Source organism: Acomys minous (assembly GCF_964271855.1).
Source record: "Acomys minous genome assembly, chromosome: 13".
NCBI classification, from domain to species: domain Eukaryota; kingdom Metazoa; phylum Chordata; class Mammalia; order Rodentia; family Muridae; genus Acomys; species Acomys minous.
This window is the reverse complement of record NC_140495.1, coordinates 57,195,293-57,212,993: the sequence shown is the minus strand read 5'-3', so window position 1 is coordinate 57,212,993 and position 17,701 is coordinate 57,195,293. Positions and strand designations below refer to the sequence as shown.

The following is a 17,701-nucleotide window of genomic DNA, read 5'->3' as shown; positions in this document are numbered from 1 at the left end:
CTGAAAGCTGCTGGGCCACCCAGAAGTGCCTGGAGCTGGCCTTAGGGAGTGGCATTGTGGTGACCTTGAAGGCTTTTCTTTTAAATCCACAAAGTTACAGGGAAGGCTGTGACTGTGACTCTCAGGCGTGGCTTCAGGCCAGTGTGTTCATGTGTCTTCCAGCAAGTAAATCTGCACTCATTTCCCCAGGACCTGTACAGCAAACAGCTTCCTTAGTGACATCCTGGGCAGCACTGACATAACAATTATTGGCTTATATATAATTAATTTTAAAAATTCTATTTAACGATAACCCAATCCTGATTAAAACGTATAAACATTGGTGCGCACTGAGAGAGTGGCTGATGGGCTGCTGATGCTGGCGCTCTTTCCCTTCACACACGCATCCTGATTCCACCTCTCCGCCCAGACCTGACTTGATGGTGGGTGCTGTTGTTCCTGCTTGGAATGTGTTATATTCTTCACATGAGTTCCCACAGTCAGAAGTCAGACCAGGACCACTGGGAAAGGACGCTATGGTTGTCAGCAGTCTCCAAGACGAAAGACGTGATGCCAGAAATCCAGTCGTTTAAAGTCTGCTGCATTAAAAAATGCTTTAGTCTTTGAACCCAAGTAATGTGTGACCCTGGGGACCAGACCTCCAGAGGCTGGGGCACAGTCCGCCACGCTGTCAGGCTGGGAATGAGCCCTTTTCTCTGGTGATGTAGAGTGAAAGGCAGGCAGAGACAGAAGAGGTCAGGTAGGGTTCCTCAGCCCCTTCGCATCTTCCTGGACCACTTCTGGGCTGAGCAGCCTTCAAGCAGACCCCTGCGACCTCTAGTCTTGCTGAGATTATCCTCCGATCACATGCTACCTTTGTGTTTAGAGAATGCTGTCCTAGCAGGCTCTGTGGGACCACAGCGGGGGTGGGAGGTGGCCTTGGCTTTAACCTGTCTACCCTCTAAGAGAAAGCATGCTTAGTGGCCCTGGTTTGTGTGTCCCTGCAGACTAGGCAGTTGGTCACTGTCTGCGACTGTAAGCTGCTGGCCAACTCCATCCATGGGCTGAATGCAGCACGGCCTGACTACATCGCTTCCAAGGCCTCGCCTACTTCAACTGAGGAGGAACAGGTGATGCTTCGGAATGACCAGGACACCCTCATGGCCAGGTGGGCAGGGAGGAGCAGCCGGTCTTCCCTGCAGGTGGACTGGCATGAGGAGGAGTGGGTGAGTCAGCTGCCCCTGCCCGTTGTCCTGCTGCTGGTTGTAAACTGTAGAAGTGCCGCCTGTCTTCCTTCACAGAGTGCCCCAAAGGCCAGCTGCTTTGTTAGCAAGCTCCAGGTCTGCTTCCCAGACTGCTCCAGGCCCCCTGATGATGAGGTAGACCATTTTCAGACCTTAGCGTGTGCAACGTGACATGATTGTGCTGGGAGCCAGGCCTCTCCTCTTCCTCAGGCCTCTTCTGCTCATCCTTTGCCCTTTAGGGGTCTTAGCGTTGAATGCAGGGGCTTAAGTGCTCAGGCTACAGTGACCCCTGACCACTGTTCCCGAGGTGTCTCTTTAGGCAGGGACACATCCTACTACAACTTGCTGTCATTTGTTGGGGCCGCTGCTCAGAGACATCCCATGAAGCATTGAATTATTAATTGGCAGCGAAGTGTTCCTCCAGCCCTGGCAGCCTGTGGTCTGTGTGGGTTTCTGCAGCTCACCCCCAGCCTGCTCTCCCCTCCTCCTGCCCTCCCAGCTTCCCCACCCCCTGCCACCAGCTGTTTCCATTCCTGCCCATCAGAAGGAAACTACGCTGTTTGTGATGGCTGTAGGTGGCCGGCAGTGGCCGGAGGCAAAGGGATGAGCTCTTAGTGCCCTCTGGCCTGTTAGTGAGACCGGAAGGCTGGCTGTCTCCCATAGAGTCGGCGGCAGATGTCTGCCAGGCTTTCCAGTCAGCGACCACAGGGCTGCAAGCTGTCTTTGAAGAACAAATCTGTCCTGAATGGCAATGTGGCTGTCGCTGGGCTGGGACAGGGGGAGAGATGGGTAGGCTGTGTCCTGCGCTTGGTTTTCCTTTGCACAAGCTGACCCAGTCTTTCTGGTCTCAGGAGAAAGTGTGGCTGAACGTGGACAAGAGCCTGGAGTGCATCATCCAGCGGGTAGACAAGCTGCTGCAGAAAGAGCGCCTGCACGGGGAGGGCTGTGAGGACGTGTTCCCCTGCCCAAGCACCTGCGCCAGCAAGAAAGGTAACCGGGACAGCCAAGCCTACTGGATCAGACCGGAGGACCCCTTCTGTGACGCCCCCTCCTCCATGCCCACTGCTGCATGCCATCCTCACCCAAACGCACGTGCGTATGCGTCCACACTTCCCACGCTTTGCCTCAGCTCGTGCCTCATCACTTCTGTGTGTCTGTGTCTCTGACTCCATGCCTGCCTCCACCAAGCCGACTGCAGGGAGGGCTGACAGGAAGTGCAGCAGTCAGGGGGAGTCCCCAGGCATAGAGCCGCAGACGGCAGGGTGGAAGCTACTGTCGTCTTCCCGTGCGGCTGAGCCCTCTGCATCTGCATCGCCATGGGCAGGTGGGCCGCGCGGGCCGCAGTGCCACGGTGGGAAACCTTCTCAGGGTTGTAAGTCACCCGGAGAAGCTGCCAGCCAGCGGCTGGATGCAGATGCCCCTGGGTGTTATGTTTGTTGTGTTGGGAATGGGTGCCGGCAGCCCGCAGGCTCTCATTGGCTGGACGTGCTCTTACCCAGCAGAAACATGTCACCTAGAGTCTCATAACTCAGGCAGATGGCAGAGAAGCTACCTTGACCTGTCCGACACCACTCTTAGAGGGGGCCCTTGAGTGTACAGCAGTGCCGCGCAGCAGCACACTTCAGACACAGGGCATGTTCACACCGCCCACATGATAGGCAGGGAGGCTGAGGACTGATGTGTCCCTCTGCGTTAGGGCCTCTCACCTTTTTCTGTAAGAGCTGGAGAACACTTGGGTGAAGTCATGTGAGTGCTGGCTGCACCCAGCTTCTGCCTCCTTCGCTCTCCACGAGGAGCTTTCAAGCTGCTGTGAGTCCAGCCAGGGTGTGCAGGCTTCCTGTGATGAGGAGCGCAGTTAGACAGTGGCCAGCAAGCACAGAGTCAGTGTCTTTCTCCGTCTCCTGATAAATCCTTCATGTGTTCATGCCCTTTGCCTTTTCTCTGTCCCACCTGAACCTCTGTGTCAGCAACGTCCACATGATCTGCCTTCCATCTTGGGGGGGGTGTGGGAGGGGGTGGTTACAGCTGGCACCTTTTCAAGCCTGTGATCGATTCATGGAAGTAGTTTGTGTCTGTTTTGTTCTCATTTTCCTGTTTATTTTATTTCCTGAAAGTTTACTTTTAAACATTTAATTATTTCATTACTTATGTCTCCTTCATATTCACTTGTTTGGAGGTCTAGAGTTGTAGTTATGTGGTAGATCACTTTCCAAGAGTGAATGAGGCCACTGCAAGACTGAAGAAGAAAAAAAAAAATATATATATATATATAATTTTGTTTGTAACTTTAAATATTTTCTGCAGATACAGAGGAAAGCATGGCTAGAAGTTTTAAAATTTAGGAGCAAGTGTGCTGTGTGATAAGGCGGTTTGTCTTTGACTCACTTGTCCGTGGTGCTCATCCCAGCTAGGGATTCTATGGCTCTGACAAAACACCATGACCAAAAGCAAGTTGGGGAGGAAAGAGTTTATTTCAAAGCTTATAGCTTACAGCCTGCCATCCAGCAGAGTCATGGCAGGGACTCAAGGCAGGAACCTGGTGGCAAAAAATGATGCACAGGCCATAGTGAACACGCCTTACAGGCTTGCTCAGCTTCCTTCCTTACACACCTGCCCAGGGGTGGCTACACCCACAGTGGACTGGGCCCTCCCACAGCAATCACTAATTAAGAAAATGCCCTACAGGGTTGCTGACAGGCCTGTCTGGTGGGAATATTTTCTCCATTGCTGCCCTGTTAACCCAGGACCTATGCACACACTGGCCTCATGTACCTATGAGATCACATGCTGAAATTTTAAGTGAACAGGAAGAAAGTCTAGAGCGTCATCAAATCTCTGCGACCAGTTAGGAGCCACTGATTGAGAATAATGGAGTCTTCTTCCTCCCTCTGCGTTGAAAGGCCTGTTTAGAGCCGGGCGTGGTGGCGTACGCCTTTAATCCCAGCATGAGGGAGGCAGAGGCAGGCGGATTGTTGTGAGTTCGAGGCCAGCCTGGTCTACAAAGTGAGTCTAGGACAGCCAAGGCTACACAGAGAAACCCTGTCTCGGGAAAAAAAAAAAGGCCTGTTTACCCACTGGATGGTCGCACCCTGCTGTTTGAGATCGCCACAGGCACTCAAAAGGCAGGCTACTAAACTCTCCTCCTCAGTCATAGACCAGAGTCCTGACGTAGAAGCTATGGATAGCAAAAACAAAAAAACACATATAAAAACATGTAGTGATTCAAGGCTTGGGATAATTTGCATTAGCCAGATAGAGGCTCAAGAGCGGCTGCCTCTACTGACTGCAGCGCGTCACACCTGAGGGGCCCTGTCCCTTAGCTAGCTGGGCTCAGGCCTTGAGTCCTGACAAAGAGGCTGAGCTCTTCAACTTACGAAAGGCTTTTCTCTCCCTCTTGCCAGCTTAATAAGTCATGTCCAAACACAACAGAGGAAGGAGCCCTATTCCCTCCGTCCCTGACAACCCCCTAAAACTTGTTCTGGCCAGTCTTGGGACCCTGAAGCCATCTCACCTCAGTTTCCTGTGGACAGACAGCCTTTGAACTGAAGTTCAGACATAATATGAAATACAGATTTACTCCTTTGATGCCTTTTCGCACTGTCTTTCCTCAGACGGCACATCCATTTAACCAGGAGTTTTAGCATTTTCAAGGGAAATGTGAAAATGAAATGAGGCACCCCAGTGGTGGTCTCTGAAGACCATGAGGGGCAGCCCAGATGGAGGAGTTTCCTCCTGGAGCTGCCTTCCAAATCCAGCATTCAGCTTCGTTGCATTTTAAGGACTGTCATAAGGTTCTCTGGGCATTTTTATCTTTGGGCTTTACCAGCTTAGCACTCAGAAGTCTATCTTGAGCTCTGGACTCCCTAATAAGTCAGGGCAGTGGGTTCCACTCATTTGATGCTAACACGGGTCTCCATGTCTGCGTCATCATCAATGTGGCATCCGTGCATTGTGTGTTGGCTCACTCGTCTTGAAGAGCACTTTATGTTGAAGGGTTAGCAACATGGATGTTGACTCGGGTGACTCACTGATGTTCACCACTGAGAGGGCTCGGCTGCTCCCAGCAGCAGGACCGCCCGGGGGAACCTGGGTAAGAGGAGCCTGAGCCCCAGGCCTCTTCTCTCTCCATGTGTTTAACCACCTTGCTGGCAGCTGCTGATGCAGCAGCTCTGAGACAGAGCTGCTCATGTTTGAACTGTGTGTTGCTCCTTAACCATCCCTGTACCCTCCATTTCTGTGCAGATTGCAGCCCCCCTCCTGAAGAGTCCAGTCCAGGTACGTGGTTTGCATTCAAGGCTCCGGCTGGTGTCTTTAAATATTCAGGTAGCGCTCGAAGCTCAATTACCAGAGGTTTTGTGCGTGTGTGTGTGTGTGTGTGTGTGTGTGTGTGTGTGTGTGTGCGCGCGCGCGCACACGTGCATTCCATAGTTGGGAGAATATCTCAGGATTTCCTTTGTTTTGAGATTTGGTGAGGGACCCGCGGGACTGAGGGAGTTATGGCCTGCAGCAGGCAGCTGGACACTGTGTTTTTCCTTCTACACCCTAAAACCTTTTCACTTGACTTATTTCTGAGTATGCTGGGCTTCCTGTGGCGGGCAATCTGATTTAGAAAGCTATAGGCCTGTAAATATTCCTGTAAATTTTCCTTGTAAGCTCACCTGCACTTCTGCTCGCAGCTCTGAGGGTGCAATCGGATGGGTTGTGTCCGCTGAGAGTGTGGAGGTGCACGTCTGCTCCCAGCTCTGGACACAGTGCAGCTTTGAACTCTTACCGAACGTTGATCTACTAAATTTTCATGGAGAGCCTAATGTTTCTAGTTCTAAGGGTCGACAAGCTACGTATGGTCTTGAGCTAAATCCTGGCCACAGCCTGCTTTATGCTTTTTTTTTTTTTTGGTCTATCACCTGCTGTTTTGTTAGTGCAGCAAGCAGAGTCTCTGTTGCTCTCATAGTCTGTAAAGACTCTATTGTAGGGTTAACCAACCCATGATGTAGTTTTCTTACCATGTGCCTTTCTCCCCAAAACAATTTTTTTAGTCTTAAAAAGAAATCAGCTATACGATCAGCCCAATGATTGCATATTTCTGAGTAGATATATAAGACGAGAGACACCCGATTTCAATCTAAAGTACAGCACACAATGGACGCAAGATTTACTAAGCCAGTTCTGCCCACTGACATAGTGACCTGGCATGAGCCCAGAACCACACCTAAGTCATTGTCTAACTGGGCTCCCCATGTCATCCCAGTTTGCTCTCTCTCCCCAAACATCAGTGCAGCAGCCCCGAGTGGGTCTTAGATCCCAGTGTCATGGATGAGCTGTCAGGGTCATCAAGCTTAGCCGATTCACAGTTTACCCTGCTCTCTACTTGTCTGCTGCCTGACTCAGCCAGAGCCTTCGGGTAGCAGATTTCACTGAGCCTCCGTGATGGGTGAGGCGGAGTCTGCGGCCATGGCCAGCAGTGAGGACCAGAAAGGGAGGCCTGTGAGCCTGTGGCAGGAGCTCAGGGTCGTCCTCCACCCTGGGTTTTGTCAGCACACAGATGATGCGTTTGAAGCAGAATCATTTTGGGAGGATTTGCTAGGCTCCCTTTCACTTCTAATTATCTATTAGGCGTTTCTACCCGACTTTAGACAGTTTAGTTCCTGAATAAAAGACACAGAAACTTTTCAGATATATAATAAGGTTTAAAGCACTAGAGCTGGGCAGATATCAGTCCTCTAAGCTATTTTGCTATTTCCTAGCCATGTCCCCCAATATTACTTGCCATATTGTTCCTGTCTGGGCTAATTCTGCTCATCAGACCAGCCTTCATGACCATGTGTTCATGGTCCACACTGCCCCATGGTGGCTTCGTTCTTCTTCTCCTTCTGCCTTCTGGTGGTCCCTACCTGAGACGCCCTCCCCCAAGCCCAGGAACCGAGGCTCTGCCTACTTCTTTTCTGCACAGCTATAGGCTGTCTACCTTTTCATTAACCAATTAGAGATAATTGGGGAGCAAAGTTTACACGACATAGTTCAGTGTACATGTGAATGCACATGTCTGGACTGCAGCCAGATCTTGGGGCCAGATCTGAATATACAGAACCAACCCCCAACATTTCCCCCTTTTTGTCTAAATAAAAACTGGCAACAAATGTAGTTGTGATGTTACAATGCTGGTTTTAAGAGCTTGGTGATTACTGGGGGCCTATGAGATGCATGTGTACCTGAGACGCTCTTTCTCTTAGCCAGCGGTACACATAGACTGTAAAAATGTGTATTCAGATGGTTCTGAACCAACACTGTCAGCTCAAGCAGGAAACCCTGGAATATGCCTTGGGTCTTGCTTAGAAAATGGAGTTTCTTCAGTGTTTTGGCTCACGGGTACCAGCACGCTAACAGGCAAGGTGTTCCTTCTGCTGTCCACACTCAGAGTGAACTGCATTTGGTGAGCTTGGGTTTTACCTTGTACTGCATTTACATGCAAAGTCGTCCAAGTTGATGACCTCATAACTGTAAAAGTAAACCTAAAAAAGTGACATGGTCCCTCGTGGAAGACTAGAGAAAGACACCAGGCACAGGTATTAAAAAGTCTCATTAAAACAATGTAGTCTTTTATGAATTATGCCTCAATTAAAATTTTAAGAAAAGTAGCCCTAAAATAAGCAGCTCTGAAAAGGAAAGTCTAACTTACGATATCTTGGGAAGACAAGGTGAGTACTGGTTCAAAAAAAAATTAAGACACATTTTCCAGGAATAGGCTGTAAAGAATTCTACCATTTCAATTTCACCACTAGCTGCTAGATGTCAGTTTACAAGTAAGGTGTTCATTTTTTGTTCCTTTATATAGAGAAAGATAAGTCTACCTTCAGACTAGATGATGAGGGTGGTGTTGGACGTGGTGATGGGGGAGGCAGGGGAAAAGCTAGAAAACAAGATCCAAACAATCCTATGTAAATATCACATTTCTCAAACGGAAGAGCTCTCGTTGTACTAGAAGTTTCTATCACTAAGACATTTCCCATTGAAATTATTTTAAGTACATATATAAAAGGGCCTAATACGGGCCTGACAGCCAAGTCTTTATTTTCTGGAAGAAAGGCCTCAAAAGCCTCGCTCAGTTCCAGGTAACAATGTTTTCAAAGACCAATTTAATGAGTTCTTAATTTCCTTTCATGATTGCTTTTTGGTTTCTAATCTTAAAGGCTAGGTTAAAACTTAGTTCAATTCCCAGAGGGCAGTGCAGTGCTTTACTTTGCTCTATCAAAGAATCCACAAAGACTTCTTCCTCAAAACCAGCTAGCTCCCAGCCTCCAACCTGGGCTTGCGACACATCTTTTTCAACATTTTGAAAAGATAATGTGCTCATGAACATGAAAACTAGTTGTTAGGAAGACTTGGCTAGCTTTATAATTTAAGTTTTAAAACATAAATACTTGCAGCCGACGTCCTCGCTTTCCATCTTCTTCCTTCCTCTCCCATTATCAACATAGAAAATGACCATCTTCTTTAATCTTAAAATCTCTCCCTAAGGACCCCATTTTCTTATATTTAAACCAAACACTTCTTCCTATGATTTTTCTTCCTTATACCTAGCTTCCCTAGTGGTTTTTGTTTGTTTATTTGGTTGTTTGGTTGTTTGGTTTTGTTCTTTCCCGTGTCAAGTGCTCAGTATATGGCCCTGGCTGGCTCTGCCCCAGCCACCCCAACTCAGCCCAGCTCTGGGTAGCCAAGATTTTTTTCTGTGGGGACCCAAATTGGGCTGTGGTCTTCAGAAAGTGTCCCCTAAGGGCAGCAGCTCAAGCAATCCAGCAGCTCCTGGGGAAAAACTCAAACTGCCGAGCTCTGAGGCTCCACCCTGTCTGTCCCAGGTCTACTGCAACTCTAGAAAGCCTTTTGTCTGTAGGTCATGCCCAAGACGCCAGTCTTAAAGAAATGGATAGGAAACTGTTCTGGGAATTGCTTGTTCCCTGCCTTTCCATCCAGGAATTCTCAGGTTCTAAGCCTGGATTTTTAGAGTCCCATGTTGGGCGCCATTTGAAGTAGAATCATTTTGGGGATTTTGCTATGCCCCTTTTTTCTTTTAATTATCTATTAGGGGTTCCTACCCTACTTTAGACAGTTTAGTTCCCAAGTAAAAGACACAGAAACTTTTTAGATTTATAATCTTTAAAGCACTAGAGCTGGGTAGATAGTCCTCTAAGCTATTTTGCTATTTCCTAGCCGTGTTTCCCAGTATTACTTGCCATATTGTTCCTGTCTGGGCTGCTTCTGCTCATTAGGCCAGTCCTCATGACCATGTGCTCATGGTCCACACTGCCCCATGGTGACTTCCTTCTTCTTCTGCCTTCTGATGGTCCCTACCTGGGGGCCTGGGCTCTGCCTACCTCAGACCTATAGGCTGTCTACCTTCTTATTAACCAATCAGATAATTGAGGAGCAAAGTTTACACAATATAGTTCAGTGTATGTGAGAATGCACATGTCTGGACTGCAACCAGATCTTGGGGCTAAATCATAATTTAGCCTCTGAATACACAACCCCCAAGCCGCCTTCAGGTAGTGGATTTCACTGGGCGTCAGTGATGGGTGATGTGGAAGTCTAGGGCCATGGCCAGCGGTGAGGACTAGAAAGGGAAGCCTGTGAGCAGGAGGTCAGGGGTCATTCTTCATTCTGGTTTCTCTAAGCACACAGGTGATGCCGAAGCACTGGTGGCTTTTCCACGGTTGATGTTGAAAATAGTTCCTTGCCAGGAATCCTGTACTGTGTATTGAACATGTATTTAGCACATACAACCCAGGGGCTGGAGAGATTACTTGATGGTTAAAGCCCTTGCTATGCAGTCATGGGGATCTGATGTCACAGGAAAAAGCCAGCAGTTGCCAAGCATATCTATGACGCAAACACCAGAGGGAAGGGGTGCAGATGGGCTGGGACCAGAGCTTGCTGGCCGGCCAGGATGTTAGCCTGCTGGTGAGCATCAGGTTCATTGAGAGACCCTATCCCAGAAAGTGAGGTGGGGAGTGATAGAAGAGAAGACAAGAGACATCAACTTCCGGTCTCTACACATCCATATAGGGATGCACATAACCTACACGTTTGCTCATACATGCATATACATAAAATCATACAAACATACAGACACTCATACATTCTGTATCTCATTCCTTGTTCATACTAATGGATTAATTTAAAAAAAAAAAGGAGCAAAAGTAGGCTGTGGGTTGAAAGAGCTCCTGAAGTTATTGAAAGCAGTGTAGACCATGGGTTGTCCAGGCATCACGTGTCACAGGTTAGCAGATAGCTACAGAGTTTACACCCAGAAGTGGAACAGCTGAAGCACTTGGGACATTGCTTAGTTGACCTGGTTCAATAGATGATGATGGTGATGACGATGATGATGTCTTTCTTTTTGAGGTATCCCATTGAAAACCCTTCACCAACTTTAACATTCTAGCCCTTTTTTATTTGACAGGTCTGGGTGGGTAGATACCATGTGTTACAGTTATTTTCATAAAACTATGTTTGTTTCTCAGTTTCTCTCTTACCCGGCTATCACACAAATAATTGAGACTATGACGTTATCTTAACAAGCCTCACAGCACGTGAACTGAGCAGTGTTCCTCTATTCCTAACCCTCCTAGCTAATCTGGCTTCCTGCAGAATGAATCCCAGAGATGCTTGCACTTTGCAGCTTTCCCGCTTCGGCTCCTCTCCCCTGAGGTCTCCTGGACCTCTGCAGGTGGCTGGGACCTCTGCTTCCTCCTCTAACTCCTCCTCTTTTGGCTGCCAGGAAGTCCAGCCCTATTCTCTCCCCTGCTGTAAGCTGCTTTATTGGCATATTAGGGGACAGTTGGGGAACAGTGTTTACACAGCATTGAGACAGGACATCCTCAGAACAAGGACTGCCACCTGATGTGGGGTGTACAGAAATCAGCATTTCACAATAATCTCATGCCTACAACCATGGGATGCCATTGAAATTAATTTGGCTGGGATTTTTCTTTTAATTGAGAGTTTCTACCTATGCATAAAGCACATATTACCCACTAAGTCCTGTTTTTCCTCAGCAGAAACAGGCTGACTACTAGAGATAATGGCTTTGGGAGTCAGATGTGTGCAGATGACCATTCTGTTTGTGTGTTGGAATAGCTCTTAGCCTCTAAGCCCACTTCCTCTCTCTGTGGATAAAGTAGGAAGGCTAGTAGAAATATTCAAAATGGTGGTTGGTGCCTTTCCAGGACTGTAGCCATCCAGACTTGCCTGGGACCATCTGGGAAGATGTCACACCTGCCCTCTGCAGGTTCATATCACCCATTTTTTAAGGACAAGTATTGAAAAATGCCTCTTGGCCGTTTCTTCTAGACTTGTTTTTTTCTAGTTTAGCAAATAACGCACTGTGATATGAATTTTATTTCTGAAAAAAAGTAAAGTGAAAAAGTCATATGGAGGAGCTTGGCTTAGCTGAACAAAACAACTTGTATACTCTGGTTATTTTCAAGCTAAAATAGCCACGATTACCCTGTGAGTTGTAATAATTGGAAAAGCAAAGTAAATACGGCTGAATTTGATCTAAGCATTTCAGTTCCTACTGAAGAGCAGTATTTGGAGGACAGGGAAGCTTGGTTGTTTTTCTGTTTTGAGGTTGCATATTAGTATATAGCCTGGGCCAGCCTTGAACTTGTGAGCCCCCTGCCTCAGCCCCCCAGGGCGTGGATTACAGACATGCACCAGCATACTCCCTATGAAAAAGACTCACTGTACGTACCTTTACCAAACGATTTGCCACACTCTCTAGTTTGTATTGTATGTGTTTGGTAGACTCTGCTGACAGAGGTCTTCAAAGAAGCAGGAAACTTGGTGTCTGAGGAGTTGAGAGAGAGAGAGTGTGAGGCCTGTGGGTCTCTCTAGTGCTCCTCTCAGATCTCCCCGAAAAGGTCCCACATGGCTGAGAAGTCCAGGGCTTTGCCTGTGTCTGCTGCTGCTCAGCAGCCAGGCCTGGAACTCATATTTTCCACTTCTCAGTCCAGTGTTCTCTGTTACTGTGTTATATTTGCTAAGACCTTCCTTTCTTCTTTAGATTCTAATTTAAGCCTCCTTTTTTTTTTTTCCATTACAGACATAACCTTGTCCCCATGCAGTATGCCTGCATAGCCAGTTAGACTATCTCCAGCCCAGCACTGTTGTGCACACTTAGGCCTGTCGCTGAGTGTGGGCATGTTCCTCCATATGTCCTCGGAGTTAAAGTGCTAGGCAGACGGTAGACAAGCAGAGCAAGTCTCTCTTCTCTTAGTGTCTTCGGACTCTGTATGCCAGAGACAGAGGCTCTCTGTGGTAGTGCAGTTGCTGCTCTGAGTGCGTCTTGCACTCCGTCACTCCAGATGCTCACTCCTCGGAGTGCTGGCTTCCCCAAGTAGGGATGTGTTGGTGCCTATTTTTGGACATGGCATATCTTCTCTTTTTGGTGTCTTCCAAGAAGGAAGGAAACACGGGCAGAGCCAAAGCTGCCCCTAACCCAACTCTTCCCCTTCAGGGCTCTATTTTTAAAGGGTTGTTTTGGTATAGAGTTAAAGTTCCCTTACATCTCTGAAAGAAAGCTAAGCTGGCAACAGTTGAGAACATGCGGGGAAGTGGGGGCTGAGGAGCAGTGAGTACAGGGGAGGTGACATGAGCAGAGTTAGCACTCCACTGTGGGAGGGCTGGAATGTGTACCCTGCCAGTGGGCCTCTCCTGTGGAGTAGAGGGACCACCACGCCAGGGAAGGAGACTGGTTCTTCTTGCACACAGGACTGTCTCTGGCCTTGTGACCTGCAGAGGCTTCTCTCTTGTTTCCCTCAGCTGCCATGGTCTTGCATATGGAGGAAAGGGTCCTTAGTAGTTTTAGGGTGCCTGGTGTATGAGGGGGGTACCAGAGTGAAGCTGACTTAGCTCACTGCAGGCAGAGGGATGGAGCAGGATGGCCTCTGGGCAGACTTAGTGCTACTTTCCCAGGCCGTGTGTGGGGCAAGCAGGGTCTGGAGGTATAGAGGAGGTAGGGCTGAGAGAGGAAGGATGGGGCAATGGTTATGGCTTACCGCTTTATAGGACTTGCTTCTTGAAGTGTTTCTTTCAAATTCTAACAAGCCCTTCACTCATGTGCAGGTGAATGGAGTGAGGCCCTTTACCCTCTGCTGACCACCCTCACAGACTGTGTGGCCATGATGAGCGACAAGGCCAAGAAGGCCATGGTCTTCTTGCTCATGCAGGACAGTGCCCCCACCATTGCCTCATACTTGAGCCTGCAGTACCGCCGTGACGTCGTCTTCTGCCAAACCGTAAGCCCCCAGAGGACACAAGGGTGGTCGTGGGCACCTCCTGCCTCAGAGAAAACAGGCTCGGGGAGCTCTGCCCTTCCCCCTTCACTTGTGAGAAGCATAGGTAGCCACATTTTCCCCACCCGTTACTTTTGGTTTCCTTAACAGAAAGGTACAGGCAGGAGCCCACCTCACTAATGAGTATTTTTTCCTCCTGAAGAGCCAGCTCTGACAGGACAGCCTGGCACCAAGAGGGCGATGGCAAAGGCCTCTTTGTCACCTCTTTCTTTTTCTCTACGAGGGATGTATATGGCCAGGGACCACATAGGTGCTTGTCAGTGTAGCTGCAACAGCAGGCACTCAGGTCCTGTGGTTTCTCACAGGGCTCCATTTAAAGATAGCAGTTACCACTCAGTGAGGTTGAGGTGACTCTCCCAAGTTAAAAGATGTCAGTAAAAAAAAACAAAAACAAAAACAAAAAAGAAGCAAACAAACAAACAACAACAACAAAAACCCCAAAAGATGTCAGTAATGAAACTAACGATGTGGGCAGCTTTGAGGCTGGTGCTTTGTAGTCCCCCACTGGTGCTGGGAAGCCTGGCTGTCCCACAGAAAACCTCCCTAAGGAAACCAGGCAGCGACGTTCACTCTTGTTCCAGACAGGGTCGGTGTGGGTCCGGGTGGGTAGCCCCTTCCCTGAGGGGAATTGAGTCTAAGCTTCCAAACAGTTTCAGCTCAGGAACAACCCAGGCAAGTCGAGTCAGAAGCTGAGCCCAACCCAAGCCCACCCCTGACAGGAGCCGCCAGCCTGTGGTGTCCCCCCATCCCACCCACAGCCGTAGATTACTGCGCTCTCAGGGCCAGGGAGTCGCTGGCTCTCAGCCCCCAGCCTTCCTTGACGGATATGAGATGTGGCTGGGGTCCCTTGAGCAGTGGACACAAGGGGAGCAGGGCACATGCTGACTGCTGCTTGGGGGGCAAAAGGCAGTTCCACCCTCCATCGCCCTGTGTCTCCCCACAGCTGACAGCCCTCATCTGCGGCTTCATCATCAAGCTGAGGAACTGCCTGCACGATGATGGTTTCCTGCGGCAGCTCTATACCATCGGGCTGCTGGCCCAGTTTGAGAGCCTGCTGAGCACCTATGGTGAGACCCCCCAGCTCGGGTGTGACCGCTGCCCAGGGCCACAAGCATGGTTGCATTTGTTCATCCAGAAGCCTGTCCTCCAGATGTTAAATGAGTTTAAACATGACCAGGATATGTAACAAAGAAGCAGGCGGTAGCCTGTGTGGCATTGCCCGCCCCTTGCTTTGCAGCGGTGAGGGTATGTGTCTTGAAGGTCTTCCTAGTGAGCGTGGATGAAGATTTGGGTTGCGCCTGAGTTCCTCCCACTAAATCTTGGGTGCGTGGACACTTGTGCACTGAAGACATTTGTAATGGAGTGAGCTCATTTCTATAACTCAGGAGAGTTGCCGGGTCAAGGACCAGGCACAGTTAGAAACTTAAAAGCTGATTCCAGATTCCCTTTAGGGAGACTCTCTTACCCCCAGGCTTATTTGTTTATTAGACTTACTTGTTTATTTCTTCCAAGAAGGTGAAAATGGATGGTTTAAAGGAAGTATTCATTCTTCTAGGGATTAAGGGTTCTTGATGCGGTATCCAGCCATGGGTGGTGGATGGAAGTGGCCACAGCAAAGTTGTTTTACTGTTTCTCTTCAAGTCCCTGAAGAGCTACAATGGCTTTTGAGCTTCTGTGCACAGAAAGCCCATTTCTACCAATGACATTTGCGCAGATTCTCACCGAGGACTATGTTGGGGGCAGGGGACTCAGAAAGCGTCTGTCCTCCCATCCTTGCTGTAGCCCTCTGTGCACACACGCCCTGAGGAGAGTAGCCTTGACGTCACGCTTCTCTCTCACGCTCAGGAGAGGAGTTGGCCATGCTGGAGGACATGAGCCTTGGAATCATGGACTTGAGGAACGTGACCTTCAAAGTCACTCAGGCCACTTCGAATGCATCCGCGGACATGCTGCCAGTTATCACAGGAAACCGGTAAAGTGACAGCATGGCTTTTATTTATGTTTGCCTAACGGGACATACACTACTCTGCTCTTCGCTTTTATTTTATTTTACTCTTTTAAAACATGGCATACAGCCTTAGCCCAACCCATGTCACTCTCATAATTTCTCCTTCATTGAACCACAGTGACCAGAGCATCACCCAGGGCTCTGAAGGATGGTTTGGGTCTGTCCCCTACTCTCAGTGTCCTGACCTCAGCCCTGCTTCTCCTATCACCATTGGGATGGCTTTAATGTGTGGATCCCTCTTGACCTCACCCCTGCTTCTCTCTCCATTGTGATGGCTTTATGTGTGGATCCCTCTTGACCTCACCCCTGCTTCTCCTCTCTCCACTGTGATGGCTTTAATGTGTGGATCCCTCCTGACCTCACCCCTGCTTCTCTCTCCGTTGTGATGGCTTTAATGTGTGGATCTCTCCTGACCTCACCCCTGCTTCTCTCTCCATTGTGATGGCTTTAATGTGTGGATCCCTCCTGACCTCACCCCTGCTTCTCTCTCCATTGTGATGGCTTTAATGTGCGGATCCCTCCTGACCTCACCCCTGCTTCTCTCTCCATTGTGATGGCTTTAATGTGTGGATCCCTCCTGACCTCACCCCTGCTTCTCTCTTCATTGTGATGGCTTTAATGTGTGGATCCCTCTTGACCTCACCCCTGCTTCTCTCTCCATTGTGATGGCTTTATGTGTGGATCCCTCTTGACCTCACCCCTGCTTCTCCTCTCTCCACTGTGATGGCTTTAATGTGTGGATCCCTCCTGACCTCACCCCTGCTTCTCTCTCCGTTGTGATGGCTTTAATGTGTGGATCTCTCCTGACCTCACCCCTGCTTCTCTCTCCATTGTGATGGCTTTAATGTGTGGATCCCTCCTGACCTCACCCCTGCTTCTCTCTCCATTGTGATGGCTTTAATGTGCGGATCCCTCCTGACCTCACCCCTGCTTCTCTCTCCATTGTGATGGCTTTAATGTGTGGATCCCTCCTGACCTCACCCCTGCTTCTCTCTTCATTGTGATGGCTTTATGTGTGGATCCCTCTTGACCTCACCCCTGCTTCTCCTCTCTCCACTGTGATGGCTTTAATGTGCGGATCCCTCTTGACCTCACCCCTGCTTTTCCTCTCTCCGCTAGTGATGGCTTTAATGTGCGGATCCCTCTGCCAGGCCCACTGTTTGACTCCCTACCCCGAGAGATCCAGAGTGGCATGTTGCTGCGGGTGCAGCCAGTGCTCTTCAACGTGGGCATCAACGAGCAGCAGACTCTGGCTGAGAGGTGTGTGCTGGCGCCTGCGCAGCTGGGGTCTCAATGTCCATGGAGCTGTAGGTGTGTGTGTCTGTGTGTGTGTCTGTGTGTGTGTGTCTGTGTGTGTGTGTGTCTGTGTGTGTGTGTTGGCACCTGCGCAGCTGGGGTCTCAGTGTCCATGGAGCTATAGTGTGTGTGTGTGTGTGTGTGTGTGTGTGTGTGTGTGTGTGTGTATGTGTGCTGGCACCTGTGCAGCTGGGGTTTCAGTGTCCATGGAGCTGTGGTATGTGGATGTTAGAGCAGGGTATGATGGGACGTACTAGGTGAAACTTCCGGCCATGGGTAGAAAGGATGCGAGGGAAACCTGAAGACGTTGCTGGAAAGGCTGGGCCACAGGGCAGTGCTGTGGAGCTGATCGGTCCATACATGGTGTCAGTGTCTGAGAAGGGACAACTGGAGAATGACAGTGTGGAGAGGAAGTAGAGTCTTGGCTTCTAGAGGCGACAAGTGGCTCAGTGCCTCCACTGAGCTCAGGACAGTGGGAAGGTCACGTTCAGAACAGGTGGTGACTGGGCGGGTGCTGAGGCACCATCTCAGGAGACAGACCCCGCCCCACCCCGCCCTGCCCCATGCAGGAGCTAGAAGAATCTATTTTGAGCATGGGCTCTTGTCCAGGAGAAAAGATAGCATTCCCTGCAGCCAGCTGCTGTGGGGCTGTTTCCGGGAGGGGCTGAGAGACCAGGGCAGTGCGCGGAGAAGGAGAAGCGGGTGGAGGAGGAGAGCGGCGCCTGGGGTGGAGCTAGCGTGCGCTCACTGGCTTGGCTGCTGCTCCAGCAGCACCTTCCTCAGTTTGCTTTGCTTGAGATGAAGGGAAACCACACAGAATG

At 49.5% G+C, this 17,701-nt stretch overlaps 1 protein-coding gene across 11 annotated transcripts in view; it reads left to right on the top strand.

The window, feature by feature from the left end:
* The window catches only part of INPP4A (inositol polyphosphate-4-phosphatase type I A), a 134,257-nt gene that overhangs the window by 97,337 nt on the left and 19,219 nt on the right, over window positions 1-17,701 (top strand). For 4 of the 11 annotated variants that reach the window (XM_084754609.1, XM_084754610.1, XM_084754607.1 and 1 more), the window contains 7 exons: window positions 987-1,205; window positions 2,075-2,315; window positions 5,466-5,498; window positions 13,347-13,519; window positions 14,520-14,643; window positions 15,422-15,548; window positions 16,704-16,844. In XM_084754609.1, the coding sequence (XP_084610735.1) occupies window positions 987-1,205; window positions 2,075-2,315; window positions 5,466-5,498; window positions 13,347-13,519; window positions 14,520-14,643; window positions 15,422-15,548; window positions 16,704-16,844 (1,058 nt within the window). The remainder of the gene's footprint in view (window positions 1-986; window positions 1,206-2,074; window positions 2,316-5,465; window positions 5,499-13,346; window positions 13,520-14,519; window positions 14,644-15,421; window positions 15,549-16,703; window positions 16,845-17,701) is intronic. The other 7 variants (XM_084754605.1, XM_084754614.1, XM_084754612.1 and 4 more) reach the window with 4 other exon arrangements.